The sequence below is a fragment of the Helianthus annuus genome, chromosome 9, assembly GCF_002127325.2.
Source record: "Helianthus annuus cultivar XRQ/B chromosome 9, HanXRQr2.0-SUNRISE, whole genome shotgun sequence".
Classification (NCBI taxonomy): Eukaryota; Viridiplantae; Streptophyta; class Magnoliopsida; order Asterales; family Asteraceae; genus Helianthus; species Helianthus annuus.
This window is the reverse complement of record NC_035441.2, coordinates 165935818-165955976: the sequence shown is the minus strand read 5'-3', so window position 1 is coordinate 165955976 and position 20159 is coordinate 165935818. Positions and strand designations below refer to the sequence as shown.

General features: G+C 38.7%; 1 protein-coding gene and 1 long non-coding RNA gene across 2 annotated transcripts; both read left to right on the top strand.

Annotated features, from left to right (window-relative positions):
• The first annotated feature begins 15689 nt into the window (after positions 1–15689).
• On the top strand, positions 15690–17352 carry LOC110879465 (heat stress transcription factor B-4). Its single transcript, XM_022127929.2, has 2 exons — positions 15690–16166; positions 16302–17352. Exons 1-2 carry the CDS (start codon positions 15915–15917, stop codon positions 17109–17111), a joined length of 1062 nt encoding a protein of 353 aa, XP_021983621.1. The 5' UTR covers positions 15690–15914; the 3' UTR covers positions 17112–17352.
• A 746-nt stretch (positions 17353–18098) lies between these two features.
• LOC110879464 lies at positions 18099–19301 on the top strand. Its single transcript, XR_002558685.2, has 2 exons — positions 18099–18489; positions 18769–19301. It is a non-coding gene; the product is annotated as an uncharacterized LOC110879464 (long non-coding RNA).
• Positions 19302–20159: the final 858 nt, after the last annotated feature.

The following is a 20159-nucleotide window of genomic DNA, read 5'->3' as shown; positions in this document are numbered from 1 at the left end:
CGAGTTCCTAAGTGCTCTCAACCTGACTACGTCCTGGGTGAGAGAAAGGGATAGATCAGCTACTGATCTGAAAGTTGTAGGCCTCGATGCCTTAACACTTGCTTTAATCTCTGGGGCTAAACCCCCGATGAAGCGAGCAATTCTCCTAGGTTCTAGGGTTACCAAGTACGGAACCAACCTAGATAGGGTATTGAAAGTGGTGAGGTAAGCCTGACAGTCTAAATTCTTCATCACCAATGATACGAAATCTGACTCGATTCTTTCTACTTCATGCTGCGGGCAATAATTATCTTTGATAAGAGCAACAAACTGATCCCATGATAAGTTGTAGAGTGGGATTTTCCCAGCAGCTTGTATGAGAGACTTCCACCATGCCAATGCTTCTCCTTTGAACGATTGGGATACATATTTTACTACATCCCTTTCAGCACAACCGCTGATGTCCACTACCGTATCCATTTCGTCCAACCAGGTCATGCAGTCAATCGCTCCCTTCTCCCCAGTGAAGTCCCGGGGTTTACAAGACACGAAGTATTTGTATGTACATGACTTATCACGCGGTTCTGGCTTATGCTCGACCTTCCTTGACGGGACACTGTTTTGGTTGGATGAATGTCGCTCATCATCCTTCTTGAGCTCATCTTTCTTAGATACATCTTTCTTAGAGGGCGGTTTGCTATGAGCCTCCGAATGAACCTTGGACTTGGAATGTGGCGCGGACCGGGTCCTACTTCGGATCCCGTTTGATTCACTGTATTGCCTTTCAATGGCTTTGGCAACAGCATTTTCCACTAACGCTTGTAGCTCCGCACCAGTTATATGTATTTTAGTGTTATCTGGGCTTTCCACTGGATGACTGTTTATTTCTTCAGACTTAGCCATGTAGCTTTAGGTGCTACATAAAAGTAAGGACAAGGTCTATTTAGAAGCCTAACAGTATTATCGTTCTTGACGATTTATTAACCATGGTAAATAAGAGCCATATTAGTTAATTTGTTAATTAGTTTCATTCAGGACTTTTTATTAGCTACTTTACCCTAGAATGAAATATATATTGGCACAATAGGCCTAGTCACTTGGACAAATTTCTAAATTTGAATTTAGATTCTTTAGGATAAAATTTGAATAATTAAAACAAATCAATCCTTTTTCTTGGCAGGGGGTCTATAAACCACGGCTGCCTTTTTGTTTTATATGACATTAGATATAACCCGTAGGCATTATGTCACAATCAGATATATATAGAATATAAATTTCGATAATTTATTAAAAGGGTGACATGTGTGATTTTGCGGATCACACTAGCCAAGAATGCTAACATGTCTACAGATGTTAACAGAGATTGAATCTTTTCAACAGGTTCTACCATATTGGCCAAGTCTTTAATATGACATTCAAGCTAGGTTTTACCTTTTTAAGATTCTTATTATTAAAATGGTAAATTAAAATAAGAATTGCTATTTTTCATTTATTCGATATTATATTTATGCATATAATTTAAAAATGAAAAACTTAAATTAACCATTTCAAATAAAATTAACTAACAAGAGTTTGCCCTAAACGGGACTTTTACACAAATAACATACCCACGCAGGGGCTAAACTAACAAACAAACCCACGCAGGGGTCAAATAGAAACAAACAAACAAACAAACAAACCCACGCAGGGGTAGAACAGAAAGGAAAAATATGCCCACGCAGGGGCAGAGTACAGAAATAAATGTCCTCGCAGGGACATGATTAAATAACTAGCAACAAAGGATTTAGTAGTCCTTCTTGCTTTTTCCCTTGATTAAATCCACCATCTTCTTAAACATCCCACGATTATGCCGACGCTCTTCCCGCAATTCATGCCGCATTTCACGTCGCACATCGTTTATCCCTTGAAGGATTTCTTGAACTTGTGGCGGCGACATCATCGGTGCCGGCGGTGGTAGCGGATATTGCGGTGGTTGAGGAGGTTGCGGCTGCTGATATCCATATGATGGGTATCCATAGGTCGATTGTCCCGTAGCCCAGGGACCTCTAAAAGTACCTTCCGGATAGAGAGTAGTAGTTCGCAGCTACCCAGTAGGGATCCTCTGTAAAGTTATAACCTGGGGGAAACGTCTGCTCGAAGGGATTATATGCTGCCGCGCTAGTATAAGCAGGGATTGGGTTCCCGAAGTCCTGTGGTGGTGGTGGCGCGATTGGTGCAGAAGTTACTTCTGAGACGGGATGTGAAGATTCTCCCATCTCGGGTTCTTCGTGAAGTGGCGAGTACCGGCTGCTACCTGAATGTGGAGGGGTGCCGATGCGTATTCCCCCTCGTGTGGACATCCGTGCATTCCTTCCTCTTCGCCTCGGAGGCGGAGGAGGCAAACGGGAGGTGGTGGCGGCGGTGGAGTGACTACATCACGCCGGAAATCCTCAGAAGGATTTTGCTGCTGCTGTGGCTGCTGTTGCTGAGAGTGCAAGGGAGAGTTGTGTTGTGGCTGGTGCAAGGGAGAGTTATGGTAACTAGGGGTAAATACCCAGTCATGTTGCCTGAATCTCTCCTCAAAGCTGTCGGGACCATTGTATGGTGATCCCACAAAAGGTGACCCATCAGAAATCTCGATAGGGTGGTTCGGAGTTCCAGATGGTGGCATTGAGGGATCGGTATCTTCATCGACCTCCATCGCATTGTCGCCAGGGAAATGGTCTTCTGGTCCAAGTGGGTTAAAACCCATAGGCACATCAAGGTAGTCAGCAGGGTTGAACAGGCCTTGGAAAACAGGTGATGGTTGGTCAAAGGGTGATTGGTGTCCTTGGAGAGGAATATAGGACTGGTGAGAGTTGTGGGGCTCATTTTCTGATTGAGGCCCAAAGGTGTGTGGGATAGAAGGTGAGGTACTCTGTGAAACCGAGTGCCTTGCGGGTTCAGTAAAAGATCTCCACAGATTTTGAGCATCTGTGTTATGGGAGCCTGAAGGTGTTCGCCTGTGCGAAGGTCCGGCTTCATGGTCGTTTGGGGCTACATATGCTCCTTGTCCCCTTCCTCTTCCTCTCATACGTGGCGGCAATTTGTGAACCTGTCAAAAATCAAACAAGTGACACAACAAAATATATATAAGACAAAGTTAGAAAATAAAACAAATTTTGGATATTTCCTAAGTTCTTTGTCTAGACTCGAGAATCGAGGAATGTGCGATTGTGTAACTGAGATTAAACACAAAAGGCTAGTGTTTAATTCACTCAGAGTTGGCTCTGATACCAACCTGTCACACCCCTAATTTCCACGTGTCACCGGTGGGCCCGGTGGGGAGTATAGTGACGTAGTTGGCATCATCATAGACAACAACACAATATATAAATGCACAGCGGAAGCAAAGATAGATTCATTTCAACTTTAATAGAGTGTAATATCAAATATCACTAATTAGTTGAAACGGATCCACAGGCGGATCAAAATAAAAATAAGATATTGTTCAACAGATTTATTGTCATCCAAGCTTGCGAGACTTATTGTGGACGCTCTAGAAAATAGCCAGCCTATTTCGTGTAGTACCTGCACTTAACCTTTTGGGAAAATACGTCAGTTTACACTGGTAAATACAATTTAACTGACTCATTTTAAAAAGGTTGAAAATTAATTTAAATGCACATGGCATAAAACATTTTATAACTGGAATAATTATGCAATATAATCTTGTAAGGGATTTACATGTTACTTATGCGTTCAGTAGCCCGATCCGTAGACCGGGTTAAAGATTAATAGACACACCACAATATAGAGTTATACACTGACGGGTGTACGCCTACACCCCGTGCTCAGGTCATGGCCATCTCGTAAGATGATGCCAAGGATATCCGGGACATGGTCATTAACCCCCCAAAGGCTTTAAGTAATAAAACACATTCAAAACAAGGCATCTCAATAAATTTAACCTCTATTCGATTAAAGAATTCGATGCCGGACCAAGCGGTATTTTATATACCGTATCCCAAGCCCGTATAGGGAAAATAAGTTAAAAGTATTTACCTTGGTAAGTATAAATCACAACTAGCAAGTGAAGGTAGCTTTTACTGGTTCTTCTATTCTGGAACAAAGGTTTATAATAACCTATTTGATTCCTAACGGATCTTTATTTAAGCCTAAGCTTAGACCGGTTAGTTTTAAGGACGATACGGTTCAACGCACGATTAAGCGAAGGCCGGATAGAACGTGATTTAGACCCGGCAAGTTTGAATACTTGTATAATATGGGTATGCTAAATACATTCTGGATTTTGAGACAAAAATGATAATGTTTGACCCGTTTCGGTCGATTTATGCAATCTAGTTACATAAACCGAACCGAACGCTAAAAGGGCGTTACGGGTAACCATAAGAGTCATATGCAAGTTCCCTGAGATAATATGCTCTAAATATGTCATAATATCAGTAAGTTATGTTCTATTATGCCCCGAATGAATTTAAACTCAACTTATGCCTTATAAGGGCATTTTGGTCATCTAAAATATTATAAAATAGTTAAATTTGTAATCTGAGTTGTAGGTCTGATTCATACAGTAAAAATACTTAATTTAACATATTATAATAGTAGGGTATGACCCATATATGAAACTTTATCATTTAAAATCAAACTATGCACCTTAGGGGTATTTTGGTAACTTCGCAAGGGCTAAAAGTGTCAAAACTGGAAACCTGAGTTCAAAAACTTATACTTACTGTTATTTTATAAAAATATACTAAGAATATCAGTAGGTATCAACCTTATATGTTTAATATGGTTATAGCGCATACTAGGCGTTAAAAACGCTTAAATAGGCGATTTAGAGCCGTTTCCGGATTTTCAAAAGAAAGCTGATATTTTTATATTTCCAGAATGCTCAAAATAATTTATTTAACAAATGAAATCAGTGGAAAAAGGTTTGGGGTCAAAAAGATTTATAAAACTCATTTTATGGCTTAAAAGGGTAAATTCGATATTAACAGAATTAAACTTAGAGACCTATGATACGATCAGCCAAAAATTAAATAAAAATCTCCAAAAATCCCAAAATATTATATAACATCAGTGGGTAAAAAGTTTGATATTAAAAAGTGGGTTTAAATAGGCTATCCGTTAATTACGCCGTTTACTTAACATAAAGCTTTCAAATTACGATATTGTGCATAAATCTAAATCTGGACCTCAAACTGATATCAAATTTTTGGTGCAAGTTTATAAATCAGTAACAAACGTTTCTACTCTTTCACTTTTTCAAAAATCGCGTTTTATAGCAAAAAGGGCAAAATAGTCATATTTAAGCATAAACCGGTAACATGCATATGAATCGGACAAGTGTTGAACTAAGTTGTAAAATCTCAGAGAGTTGTACATATATAAAAATGGTCCAAAATAAGCTCTAAGACAGATCTCAAACATGCATGCACGGATCCGAATCGAGAGTCAAAGAAAAAGTCATTTTATGAGACTTTCGGTTCCGATCCGGGTTTAACTGAAAATTGTCGAGTTGATTAAGATGAAACATGTTCTTACATTAATTATAAAGTTATTTTGATGATCAAACAAGTTGCATGTGACCTACATTGCTATTTATGCTAGATTTTGCAAAAACGCATTCTGTTGACTTTTTAAGAGCAACTTTGACTCGACAATAATCATGCTTAGAGTGGGAATCAGAAAATACCCTTTTGAGGGTTTGTTTCCCACATAAATACCAACTTGTAGGTACTTTCAATTTGAGAAATGACTGAGTCGTTCTCGTTTAATCGTAAAGTCAAACTAAATTTACGACGGATTGACTTTCGGCTAATAATCTAAGCTAGAACGAATTAGAGAAGGGTATGAACACTTACAAGAGTCCTAATAAAGCTTAGAGATCACTAGGAAGGTGTCTTGTCGTCCAGAAAGCTCCAGGAGTTGATCTTGTGAAATTTGAAAATGCAAGTGTTCTTGGTTTTACTACCTCAAGTGCCTTTTATGCAGATTTGATCTGATTTTAAGGTGATACAGGTGTTGTAAGAAGGTTACAAGTGTCCTCAATTGCATGTAAGTCCATTGGTGAGTTTGGGAGGTGATTACAGCTGGTTTCCACTCGCAAAACAGACCTGGAACTGGCAGATGTGGGTTTTCTGTCGCTGGGCAGGCCACGCGGCCCGCGTAAGGGTCCCCAGGCGGGCCGCCTGGGTCTTCTGATCCACCAAAACTTTTTCAAAGTTTGCGTTTTGGTCCCTGGTCCTTGGTTACGAGGTTTTGGCCATCTATCTTGCTCGTTAGACCTTCAAACTTGATTTTTAAGGACCTTGGGACATTTACAAACATAGTAAAGTCCTCGGTTAACTTTGCGCTCACCCGAAAAGTCATGAATTTCGACGTTGACGCATTTAGCCCTTCGTGCACGGTTTTGGTCATAACTTTCTCATACGATAACGAAACTTCATGAAATTTTTATCATATAATCTCGTGAGTATATTTTATCATTACAAAGCTTCGGGTTTGCCAAAAGATCACTCAGAGGTATAAATTCAACACGTTGACACGTTTAGCCCCTGTAGTTTGTAATTCCTCACTTTCTTACATTTTCCGCTTCGAATGATCCATGATTTAACCGTTTGAGACTATAAACATTATGTAGGGTTATTTTAGAGCCTATCTTTCCATTGTTGACACTTTGGACCCTTATATTCCATAATTTCACGGTTTGACAACTTTAGTCTCTCTAAAGTATGTTTTCACATATTCAAAGGCTATGCCACGTGTCAATGCATTATTGGACGTAAATTTCCGAGGTGTTACACCTGAATCCTAATGCGGGCCGCGTGACAGTCCCAGATGCAGAAAACTTGGACAGATTCATTGTTTGAGCTTGTGAACGATCTTGGATGCATTAATTGAAGCATGGGCGCCCCCTACATGTCCCCTAGCACTCAGGGACACCTGCTAATCATCCATGAACAATTGTAGGATGAGTTGTAATGATCTTATGCCTCATTTTTCACTATAAAAGGCAATGTAATGCATCAATGTTCAACACACCTCAAACCTGCCTTCTGGTTCACTTCTGGAGCTCTAAAGCATTCTTCTAACATCTTTGGTCGTGCACTAAGCTTCTGTAAGTATGCCTACCCTTTTGTGGCTTAGTTTTTGCATAGTTTAGCTTAAAAGTCAATCCGTCGTAATTAACGATTGACTTTACGATAAATCACAAATGGTCCAGTGGTTTGTCGAATCAAAGGTAGTTATATGTTGGTAATCATGTGGGCTTTAAACCCCTAAAAGGGCACCCTCTGATTCCCGCTCTAACTAGTCCGAATATCGAGTCAAACGTGCTTAGAAAAAGTCAAAAGAAATGCTATTTTGCGATTTCATGCATAATCAGTAATGTAGATGGTGTGTAACCTGTTTTAACACTCATAAAACATGATAATAAGTATATTAACTAGTCTAAGCTTGTTTGATCCGACCATTTACTGTTTTGACCCGGTTCGGAGCCGAAAGTCGCAAAACTTTGATTTTTTGCTTTGACTTCAGTCCTGACCCGTTAAAGTATGATCTAGATATGCCTTAGGACTCTCTTAGGACCAGGTTACATGTTGGTATAACCCTCTGTGACCGGTTCGTTGTTTGTCCGAGTCTTTTACACCTTTCCGTTAAATGCTTAAAAGTTGACCGTAACGCCCTTTTAGATTTAAAACGAGAATTTCGGACATGTGAAAGGACCATAACCTTAGTTACTGATTTCTAAGCATGTCCCTAAAATTTCACGTCAATCCGAGGTCCATAATAGGAGTTATGCTAAATAGCGCAAATTACGGAAACTTTTGTAATTAAATAGCGCAATTAGCATAACGCCTATCAAAACCCGGATTTCGACACCAAACCTTTTACACACTGATGTAAACTAATATTTTGGGATTTTTAAAGATTTTTAATTATTTTTAACCTGCTCATAACCTGCGGTTATGGCATCGGTTCGGTAAATACCGAATATACCCTTTTCGGCCATAACTTGAGTTCTACAAGGTCTTTTGACCCGATTCTAGTTGCTACTGATTTTAAATAATAAATAAAGTATTTTGAACTTTATAAACTGTTCGGAAAACTCATATTTCCTGTAGAACTCAGAAACCTCCTTTATAAATCTTTAAAATGACCGAAATACCCCTACGGGGCATAAAATGGATTTTAAACTCGTTACGGGCATTATGGAAGGTATCCTACTGATACCACAACCTCTTTAAAGCATATTGACTTAGGAAACCAGTGTGGGACTCTTACGGTTACCCGTTGCGCCTTTTGCGCGCACGGTTCGGCTTATGTAACTAGTTTACATAAACTGGCCGAAACGGGTCAAACCATATTGCTTTGACCCTCCAGAGTGTGGTTATTATACCCATATAAAACAAGTCTTCAAACTTGTTGGGTCCAAATCACATTCCATTCACGGTTTTCGCCTTTCACGCGATTAAACCGTAACTATCCTTTGAAACTGACCGGTCTAAGCTACGGCTAAATTAAAGACCCGTTAGGATTCTAATAGGTTATTTTAAACCTTCGTTCCAGAATAGGAGACCAGTAAAAGCTATTTGCAATTTATTCGATTAAGGATTTATACTTGCAAAGGTAAATACTTTTAACTTATTTTCTGTTATACGGGCTTGGGTTACGGTATATAAAATACCGCTTGATCGGGCATCAAATCTTCCATCGTTTGGTGGTTAATTGAATAATTTGATCGGCTCGTTTAAACAGTTTTGTTTACTTTAAAGCCTTTGGGGGGTTAATGACCATGTCCCGGATATCCTTGGCAGCATTTTACGAAATGGCCACGACCTTGACATCCGGGTGTAGGCGTACACCCGGCATTATGTCCATAATTATAAAGGTATAGCCGTTGGTTTAACCGCCACAGTTTCATGCTATGTGGTGTGTCTATTAATCTTTAACCCGGACAAGATCCGGGCTACTGAACGCATAAGTAACATGTAATTCGTTCACAAGGTTATAAATTTAAATAATTCTCCTAAGTTATAAAAGAGTTTGTGCCCTGTGCATTCAAATCAATTTTAATAAACATTTTACAAAAGTGTCTGTTGAATGTATTTACCAGTGTAAACTGACGTATTTTCCCAAAAAGATTAAATGCAGGTACTAAGCGTAATTGGCTGGCTATTTCTCCTTAGCATCAATAAAGAGTCTCGCAAGCTTAAGATGCCTAAGTCTGTTGAACAATACTCATATTTTGTTTGATCCCCTGTGGATACTTTTCGACTATTCGTAATACGGTGATATTACAAACAATGGTTGAAATATAATTATCTTTATGCTTCCGCTGTGCATTCATATATTGTGCGGTTTGACTATATTGTTGCCAACTACGTCACGGTAATCCCCCACCGGGCCCACCGGTGAGACACGTGGAAATCGGGGTGTGACATTCTGGTTTGACTGAAGCAGGTCGTTTTTGAACCACATCGGTTTTAAGAGCCTTTTCAATTACCTTGATTTGCTTGCATTTCTGTTTCTTCTCCCTTTCTTTCACAAGACGGGGATCTTGTTTTGGAGAAACAGATCACTTTTGGTAATTTTGCTCACGGGGAACATCAGCTTTAGCTTTTAACTTATGAAGATATGAACTTCGAATGATATGTCCAAATTCACCACACTCGAAACATGATCTTCGTTCAACAAACCCTGAAGTATCATGTTGATGTCTCGTTGAGGAACTTTGTGATTTCAAAGTACTTGATCCTGAATTGTTTTGATCATCTCTTTTCAAAATTTTAACTTGATTAACAAAATCCATGTTAGATTTATTTTCAAATGTTTCAAGTTTATCAGTTCCCTTCGACTTCACAAAGTTCATCTTTTTGTTCTTTCCTTGGTTCCGTTCCTTTCGACCTTGACTTGTTGATTTGCCTTTTGGTTTAGTATGGTTTTGCTGAATTTTCTCTGCTGGTAATTTCTGATTGCCATATTGTTTACGAAATTCAGCTTTTGGAATCGGAAGACATTGTGTTACCGCAACTCGTGAACTCGACTCTCCCAAAAACTTACTTGTCGAATCCTCAAAAACTTTACTGATTAAAGATTGATTTACATTCTTAATCGAAAATTCTTTGTTTGAATAAACTTTATCATCACCAACCAAAGTGTATAGCAAATTCACACTCTCAGACTCTTGTGCAGAAGTGGACTTAGCCAGAACAATCTTAGCAGGTTTTGCGGGAGGATCACATAGAATATGATTCTCGAGAGGTATGTCCTCTTCTTTGATTACCGCATCTGACTGTGCTGAGTTAGTGTCCTTGGATTCATCATCTGAAGAATCGGCATCCTCAACAATGACTGGAGGATCCTGATTTTGTTCAGCTGTACGTTGACACTTTCGCATCTGCTGATTCATCTGAATCTGAAGATACTTCCTTTTTGAAACCAAGTCCAGCTGCGAATTCCTCAACGTCTAACGAAACTGATGGCTCAAAGTGAGGTTTATCCTCCTCATCAGGCATTGCGGTATAATTGTGTCTGACAGGTGGAGGACACTTCTTATATCCAATGCACGTGACATCATTCTTCTTTTTCTGTATGTCAATGATGTGATCCAGCACATACCTAGAGTTTGAGTAACTATCTAACCAAAGCTGGATCGCCTCATTTTCACATTTAACACAGACCAACTCCTTTTGTGCTTCCTTTTGTGCTTCCTCGAGCCTATCTTCTTTTAATGTCTCAATCACCTTTTTAAAATCTGTTTCATGATTTTTATGAAACATGTTGGCCTCTGTGCATTTTGAAAGATCCACGATCGAATTTTGATTATGGATAAATGTCACGTCATATTTGCTTTGCAAATCAAACAATTTAGCACCTAAATCAACACAACTATCACATTTATCAGATTTTGGTTCATCGATACATACCTGACTTGACGAACCGCCAACATTAGCCATAAAGGTTATGATGAGAAGAAGAAGAATAAACAGCTTGATCCACCGGAATTGATCTTCTGTCATTCACTACTTTAGCTTCACCCAAAAGCTTCTCAACATCTGCATCAATGGTCTCATGTGACACTTCATCCATACCGTCTTCACCTGTAATTGAGGTTTCCTCATCTGAGCTTCCACTATAACTAGGACTGTCTTCATCTTCTGAAGATTCTCCACCACCAGCGTGTTTTAGATCCTTGACAACCTCAACAAAACAAGTTGTTCTACCCTGATCAAGGCTTCCCAGTTGAATCGACCAGTCACCACCTTCATCAACTTGTACCACAAGAGCACGGTTATTGTTTGATGATCCTGCTTGATGAGAATTGTTTGTAGGCATCAAGGCACGCTCATTATTCCTGGTTTGATTCTGATTAGGTTGATTGCCTTGATTTCTGAACGAATTTTGGTTCCCATGCTGAGCTGGCTTCATGCATTCCCGTTTGAAGTGACCTCGTTCAGCACAGTTGAAACACTTGACTGCTTGCTTATCGAACCCATACTTGGTGTCCTTCTTGCTTTCCAAGCTGGTTCTACCAGTTCTTTCCATTAAGTCTTTTGCTCGCCTCACTGCACAAGCAAATGCCCACTTGATATCCATCAAATCCATTTCATCCTTATCTATTTGCTAATAATCTTCCCGAGTCAAATTGATGTTTCCAATTTGCCCTACTACTAACCCACAGTAAGCGCTCACCAAGGTGATTAATAGCTCCATATGTTCCTTTGCCACCTCAACACTCACTTTTGAGAAACTTGAAGTGTCTAACCAAACTTTGTTTGGATTAGTTGACTGACCAGCATTGACTGTTGATGAAGCGTTTCCATAACAAGCTTGTTGTTGACCTTTGTAGTTTGGATCAAGAAATGATGGTACTCCAGTAGACCGATAGCTTTGCTCTGAGACAACTGGTTGTGGTGTTCCATACATATCGATGCTTGAGACAAAAGCCGTTTGTAGCTGAGCATGTTGAGCAGGTCTTGCAACAGTGCTAGTACTTCCACAATTTCCATAATACATCTCAGGATTTTATGGCACCAGAACTCTTTTTGCCTTCCTGATACTTCTTTATCTTTGTTCTCCAGCAGCTGAATGAAATCATAGATGTTGGTTGTAGCCAAAGTGCCATTATACTTTAGAATCTCCAAGAATCCATTCCATTGAAGTGGCAATGTATCGGCAAACTTGGTAACAACCTCATGTGGAGTTACTGATACCCCATAATTACCCAGCTCACTCAGCAAGTGATAAAATCGACTTGTCATATCTCCCAGTGACTCCTTTTCCATACACATGAATCCGTCAAATTCCTTTTTGAGCAGATCATGTCTCAGTTTGCGTGATGCCGCATTTCCTTTACCTCTCACCTTTAACGCATCCCCTAAACGCTTTGTCATTTTGTAACTCACAAACTGATGATAAATATCCTTGCTTAAAGCTTGAGTTAGAGTTGAAAACGCCTTCTTTTCTAAATCATATGCCTTTTTCTCGTCGTCTGAAAAATCGGCAAATGATGCGGGATTTGAACCAGCTTCATCAAGTGCTTGATCGAAATCCGAAGTAAAATGCAACCACAACTCTGTGTTTTGCCCAAGAATATACGTATGAAATCTATCGTGCCATCCGGGATACTCGTTCATATGCATGAGCTTTGGTGGACGATTGTTGCTTCCGGTTTCATTCTCGCTCAAAAGTAGGCTTTGAATACTTTGATTTTGATTAGCAAAAAACGCCCAATGATTTGCCGTAATTAGACTCGCTTGGGATGGAATTGATGAAGACGAAGGGAGTGGGAGACTCAGCCCATGATGGTGATAATCCCTTTTGCATATACATATTATCCGTATTAGGATCGAGTTTCCAAACCCACCAGTCTGAACTCATAGTGGACGAAAAACAAACAACTTAAACAGTCTCTGTGAACTTCCTGTAAAGCTTGGTGAAGAATGTTTTTCTTTGAATAAGACAAAAGCCAAGGTGAAGAATGTTTTTCTTAGAATAAGACAAAAGCAAAGGTGAAGAATGTTTTTCTTAGGATAAGACAAAAGCAATGGTTCTTCGTTGACTTATATATTTCGTAGTATGGAGATTTGAAAAAGTTGGTGAAAAATTGCTAGTTTACGCAAAATCTTATCTCTGAACAGAAAAGAAAGTTGGTGAGAATTGACTTTAAATATTTGAAATATTCAACTTTTCAGAAAACTTTGAAAGTTATCTTCTCCACAAAGAAATTCCGGTTACTTTTCCAGTTAAAACACTTCACCGAAAAATATATCGACCAAGATTTTTGCCAAAAATTTTAAGAAAAACCAAATTTTAACATGTCTCCATATGTTTGAACAAGGTTTTTATGAAAATTTTTAACAAACAACAAGTTTTCCAAAGTTTTAAACCCATTTTACTTTCAGAAACCTGATAATCTTGTTATAAACACAAGTAAATTTTCAGAAAACCTTCAAATATTTGTTCGAAAAACACGACACAAAGCTCAGTTTTAACAAGGAAGAGAGCCAAGGCTCTGATACCACTTGTAGGTACCTACAGGAGGATCTAGAACAACCTTATCCTTGTTATTTAACACACCCGCAGGTGCGGAATCCAAACGGGTATGTAAACCAAGCAAAGAACACAAAAACACAAGAAGGAGATTCAAAGTTTAAGCTCAAAGTGTATTATCCAGAAGAGTTACAATACAATGGTTTTACAAGATAACTCTCTCTGGTGTGTTCTCTTATCCGAAATTGTGTTCTGCAAGTCCTTTTATAGCCAAATACATCAGCATCTTTACGAAAGATCTGGGCCCAAAGACAAGGCCCATGAAAGACCTTTATCCACGAAATACTTTAGTTTTTCGTTGATGTTTCTGAATGATCAAACCCACAAAACACTTGAGTTTTTCTTGAGAATTATAGACGAAACACCTGGTTCTTCTTGGTCTCCATATCAGACGAAAAACCTTCTCATGAAAGACTTCTTCGCGGACAGGTATGATCATGGACTTTCGTGGACAAGCTGCTATATATAACAACTTACTTGGAGACATAAACACTCAGCAGCAACAATATACAGACCAGCAACAGTTTGCAAATGTCTAACAGATTGCTCATCTGCAATTGTTTACAACACATACAAAGTGAATTCGCTCCGAGAAAAGATGGAGGATAACTTGCTTCGGTCTTCACTTTGTAACGCGGGCGAACCGAAACGAGCCGTATCCACAATATGCATCAACAACATGTAAATTGCCAACATATTCTAAAAGTGATTTGTTATTGGTACTATTTGTTGTTGATCCCTTTGCAATTAACATCCGTTGGTAAGTCGTAAACAAAATATTTTACCACGTCATGTCTTCTGACGGAATATCATTGATAGATTACAACCATGACTTAGACCATTGGGTGTGGTTTGGGTAGTCTCTTTGGAGACTGTCTGCCACATAGGCGCCACGTCACATTCGATGAAGGACCATCCAAAGGAGACTACACAAGGGTGTGGGGACTACCCAAAGTTAATAAAAAACTAATATATAATAAAGGAGAATTGAGAACAACTTGAGGGGCCCACCATCAGCCAATCACATGGCTCGTCCACAACGTCTGTTCTTGGACGCCAGCGACGCGACGGAGGGGGACGCGCGGCGCCGGTGGGGGACGATCCCCACACCGCATGGTCTTACTTTCACAAAGGGACTTTCGGCATAGCTATATGTAAAAGCACTCAATTTTATCGTGATAAATTCTTCGATTTAATTTTTCTTGTTTCAAAATGCCTAAGAATTAGGATAGTCGCCATAAGAGAGCACTAAGATAGAGTAGCTTTTTTAATCTGAAATGTGAGGCAGAACATTAGGCTGCACGGTATGGAAGGTGAGGACGGTCCGTCCTCCAGCGGCGCCGGCGTCGACCCCATCCCCCCCCCCCACCGCGTCCTCCATCCCTTCCCGTCTTCAACGTCGAAGATCGGACGTTCACAACGATCCTCCAGGTGGGCCCCATTTGTTTCTTTGTTTGTTTGTTTGTGATATTTGACTTGTACATTAGGCTTCAATACTTGTACATAGGCATAGAAATTAAAAAAAAAATAAAAAAGTGATGGGGTAGGATCATCCTCCCATACCCTCTAGTGACCATCCTTGGGAGAACTATGACGTGGCGCCTACGTGACGGATGGTCCTCCAAGAATGGGATGTCACCATACCCTCTAGTCTTATCATTTGATGCGTTTTCTAGACTCTAGTATCTAAAGACTTCATCATACAATTGCATTGACTTGCCAACAGTACCAAAAATATACGAGAATATGCATAATAAATTTGGTAAAACCCCATGAACATATCCACAAAAGAAATGTGAACTTTTTACTTTGCCCAAAAAAGATAAATAAAGGGTGGGTTGTCACCGTCAAAGTGTAGCACCTGTGCGTGTGAGAGAGGCTTCAATTTCCATGGAGTCTTAATATGCTACAACTAGTATATTCCACTGCTCTCACTAAAAAACAGTATCGGATCGCTATATATTGTGTCAAAAATTAAGTGTGTGAAAGAGTAAATATGTAACGTGTCACGGGTTTGTCTTGAAAAGCTCTTATTTTTCACAGTCCTAGACCGACACTCAGACACATGTTTACTCTTTCTTCTCTCTCTACATCTCTCTCTCTCTCTCATCCATCCTAGTAGTATAAGAATATTACCTCAAATATCACCATCCGTTAGTATAAAATACACTTAGATCCCCTTTCCCTAAAATCTTTTTTTATATAAAGTTTCTTTCTAGTTTAATAACAAAATTTCAATGCTATAAAACCATCATTTAACATCAAATTAAGTTGAACTCCTAACTCTTTTAAACTCTCACTCTCTCTCTCACTCATCTCTCTCTCTATATATGTGTGTGTATATATAGAATCATAAGAAGAAACACATACAATATTTGAAAGAAGCTTCAGTTATCATGGCTTTGATGATAGATAACTCATGTGAAGGGATATTATTATCACTAGACTCTCACAAATCAATGCCTGCTCCTTTCCTCACCAAAACCTACCAACTGGTGGATGATTCCACCACTGATCACATTGTTTCATGGGGCGAAGACGACACAACATTCGTCGTATGGCGACCGCCCGAATTCGCTCGTGATCTACTTCCAAATTACTTCAAACACAACAACTTCTCGTCCTTTGTCCGCCAACTAAACACCTATGTATGCAACTTTTTCCTTAGTTTCAACACTCAAAATAATATTGTTGAGATCTACATAATTTGAAAGTAGTTGTTTATCTTTGAAAATACTAATTTTGAGTTTGTTTTTTGTTGTTTTTTGTTTATGATTTTTTAGGGTTTTAGAAAAATTGTACCGGACAGATGGGAGTTTGCGAATGAATTCTTCAAAAAAGGAGAAAAACATTTGTTGTGTGAGATCCACCGCCGGAAAACATCACAACAACCGCACGTCGGACTAAACCACAACCACTTCACCGGCATTAGCGGTGGCGGCGGCGGAGGAAACGGTTTCTTTTCTTACCCATCTACACGTGACAGCATATCTCCACCAAACTCCGACGACCACCTATGTTGCGACTCTCCACCACCTCTCTCATCACCAACAACCACCACAGGAGCTGGTAGTATCCTCGGAATCTTATTAAACAACAACAGCAGTACATGTTTTAGTAGTAATAACCGAACGAACTCAGTGACTGAGTTGTCTAAAGATAACGAGAGGCTTCGGAGGAGCAATAATATGTTGATGTCGGAGTTAGCACACATGAGGAAGCTTTACAATGATGTTATTTACTTTGTACAAAACCATGTGAAGCCAGTGACACCAAGTAACTCTTACCCTTCATCTCTTGTTCCATTATTGGTGGAAAACAAGCAGCAGAAGACATCTTTGTTCAATGCTGGTAGTAACACAAATGCGACTGTTGTCTACTCTAGTCAACCTCAGCAGCTGAAGTTTCATGAGTCTACAAGAGATCTTGAGACTAGAACAAAGCTTTTTGGAGTTCCATTGTTGTCAAAGAAAAGACTGCACCCAGATTATGGGAGTGGTAATACAGTGGTGGAACTAGAGACTCATAAGGCAAGGTTGATTCTGGAAAAAGATGATTTAGGGTTGAAACTCATGCCCCCTTCTCCATGTTGAATCTTTTTTTTCTTTTTTATTTTTTTTTTATTTTTCTAACTTTTATATTGTTGGTTAGATTATGTTACTTAATTACTAATTAAAACCAGTTTTTTTTTTTTTTTTTTTAATTTTTGTGGTGTTGAATATCTTGATAATATTATGCAGTTGGCACAAAAGTAATTGGGGGAGGTTATTGATCTGATCTCTACCCTTATTTAGCATATCTTTCTGGGTGATATCTGAATGTTTCAGTTCAGTATCAGTAATGGGAGGTGTCAGTCATTTCTTCTTTTCAGACAGAGTTTGTGTTTAAAGCATCAATGGTTACTATAGTACACTTCAGTTTTTGTATTGTAGTTTCTACTTGTTTAATTTCTGGTTTCTAGCTAGCTTCTCAAAGTGGAGAGTTAGTAGTTCATTCACCAGTTTATAATCATGACAAGTAGCTAGTTTCTAGCTTCCATAAAAAAAGTACTAACAATAAGCTTATTCTACTTATTGTTTTTATTGTTTTTGGCTTAGGAAAATTAATAATATTCTTTCACGAGCTTAGTGTGACTTTTAGTTTCCCAGAATCACAAATTCAGTATTGACCGTCCATTTCATGATACTCAGATCTCTTGTTTAACTCTAGTTTATAGGTTAGTAGTAATCAAAAATGATTTGTTTGTCACGCGCTTTTTCTAATCAGAAACTTAGGGAGATTGTTTATTAAAAGTCTTTATGAGCACTTCTTTTTAATACAATGTTTTTAGGATGATTACGCGAGAAAAGTGTCCGGATAATTTCTATGGTTTGTTCTTTTTTCACCTTTAGTTCCTAGCTTTCTAAAATTACATCTATAGTCCTCAACTTTTGCAATTTCGTTCCCGGATACTTCCTGGATTGGATGAATGTTAGTTTTTGATATTAAGTAGGTCTGAAATGACTAGAATACTCTTGTTATTAAAATAATATTTATAACATTAACAAATATCTAACCCATCCACCCCCACCCCCACCCCCACCCCACTCCTCTTCAACTCTCTGTTTTCTGTCAACCCCCACCCAACTCCGACCACCTCAACCCCCATTGCTGCAACTCCGACCACCTCAACCCCCATCCCCACCCACTTCTCTCTCTATACTCTCTCTCCTCATCCATGGCTACCACGGTGACCTTCTCTGGCATCCATGGCTATCACTGCGACCTTCTCCGGCGTCCGCATCTCATCCATCTGCACCATTAGATCATCATCAGAATCATTCGCTCAACCGTCTGTTTCCGTCAATTCCTTCACTAACCTAGACAAATTGTTGTTCGCTCGCTGAAATTAAAGAGTAGAAGTAGTGAGGTTCTTCTGCGCAATCGCATCTCTGATAGGTTCTTTGGTGTGATGCTTCATCCAATGGAAGAGTAAGTTGTTACTGTAGTTATGGAGTTACTATTATGTAGTTGATGTGATTCTGTTAGTATCTTTGGTTGGATGAATTACATAGACTGAATTGAGGATATGAGATTAATTGTGATTTTAGTTAGTTTACTGTGGTTCTGTTAATGATCATTTGAATTGATTATGATGAGTGTCAGTTACATAATTAGGGATGTGAATTTGAGAATTGATTTATAAAATATGAGATTTAGATTGAATCAGGAACTGGTTATATATCTATGAAAAAAGCATCTTTTTTTCAGATCTGAACCAGCAACTTCAGATTTAGCCGCCGGCGAAAGGGTACATGTAGGGGTCATTGCCAGAAAAAACATGAAAGATGGTTAAGAGAGAAAGGGGTGGCGGTAGTCAGTTGGTTCTAGCGGCGGTGGTCGGATTGCCGGAAAAAAAAACGTGAAGGAAGGTTGAGAGAGAAAGGAAAGAGTGGTTGTTGCAGATATGGTGGTTGTGGGTGGTTGGATTATGGTTTTAGTGGCAGTGACCGGTTAGTGGTGGTGGTGGAGAAGATGGGATGATGGAGTTGCAGGGGAAGAAGATGGGATGATAGGATGATAAATCTATTTAATAGGTAAATTATTTTGTTTTTTAGTAAGGGTATTTTTGTCATTTCATACTCTCTTAAATGAGAAAGGGACTATCAATGAATGAAATTACAAAAATTGTGGACTATAGTTGTAATTTTAGAAAGTTAGGGACTAAAGATGAAAAAAGATCAAACCACAGGGACTATCCGAGCATTTTTCTCAATGATTAGGCTATTCAAATTGTTTATCTAGTTATTTGCTACCCAAATAAGTTATTTAAAATAAACAGTTTGAATTTGTATACATCTCTTAAAACTTTAGAAATTGCATACATTTTACGATATTGCAAATATATTGTACATTTTGTATTCTAAACATATGTGTTGGGTAAATGTATGCATTCTATGACTGTATATGTAATTTTACAAGTTTTAAGAGAGATATATGCACTTTTCATAAGTATTAGTTTAATCAGCAATCCCCAACAACTAGTTTGCAAAGGATCAAAAGTTCTATAATCTATACTATCTGTACTTTCTACGTATGCATACACCTTCACACATTGGAGATGTGGATTAATTAATTTCAAAGAGTCCGCAAAGTGCTAGTTTGAAATTAGATTCTCATAATTATTACCACTGGTATCTATTTTCAAGATTAAAATCATTTGTATAGAAAAGTAGTAAGATCTAGAAAAAAAGTTAGAAAGAGGGTCATCATCATCATGATGATAAAATCTTTGCGATTAAGGTTATGATCTCAAAATGTTAATCTACTGTGGAAAAGTGAATTTAATTGTTTATATCTTGAAGATGTGTACAAGGAAGATAAAGACATGGAAACAAAAACATTTAGTTTGTGTGATTCGATGAAATGGAAGTATTGGTGATCGAATAACAAGACCAGAAAAGGTTGGGTTTTAAACGTTCCAATCAGCCAAGTCACACTTTCCACCTATTCTTGCTTCTGACCACTAAAGATAAAAGAATATTTTTCTTCCCTTTTCTTTTTCTCTCCTTCTTTGGATCCCCTTCCTTTCTTTCTTCACTTTCTCCATTTTTTTTATTTTGCAATTATATACTTGCACCTATTATATATACTTGTACCTA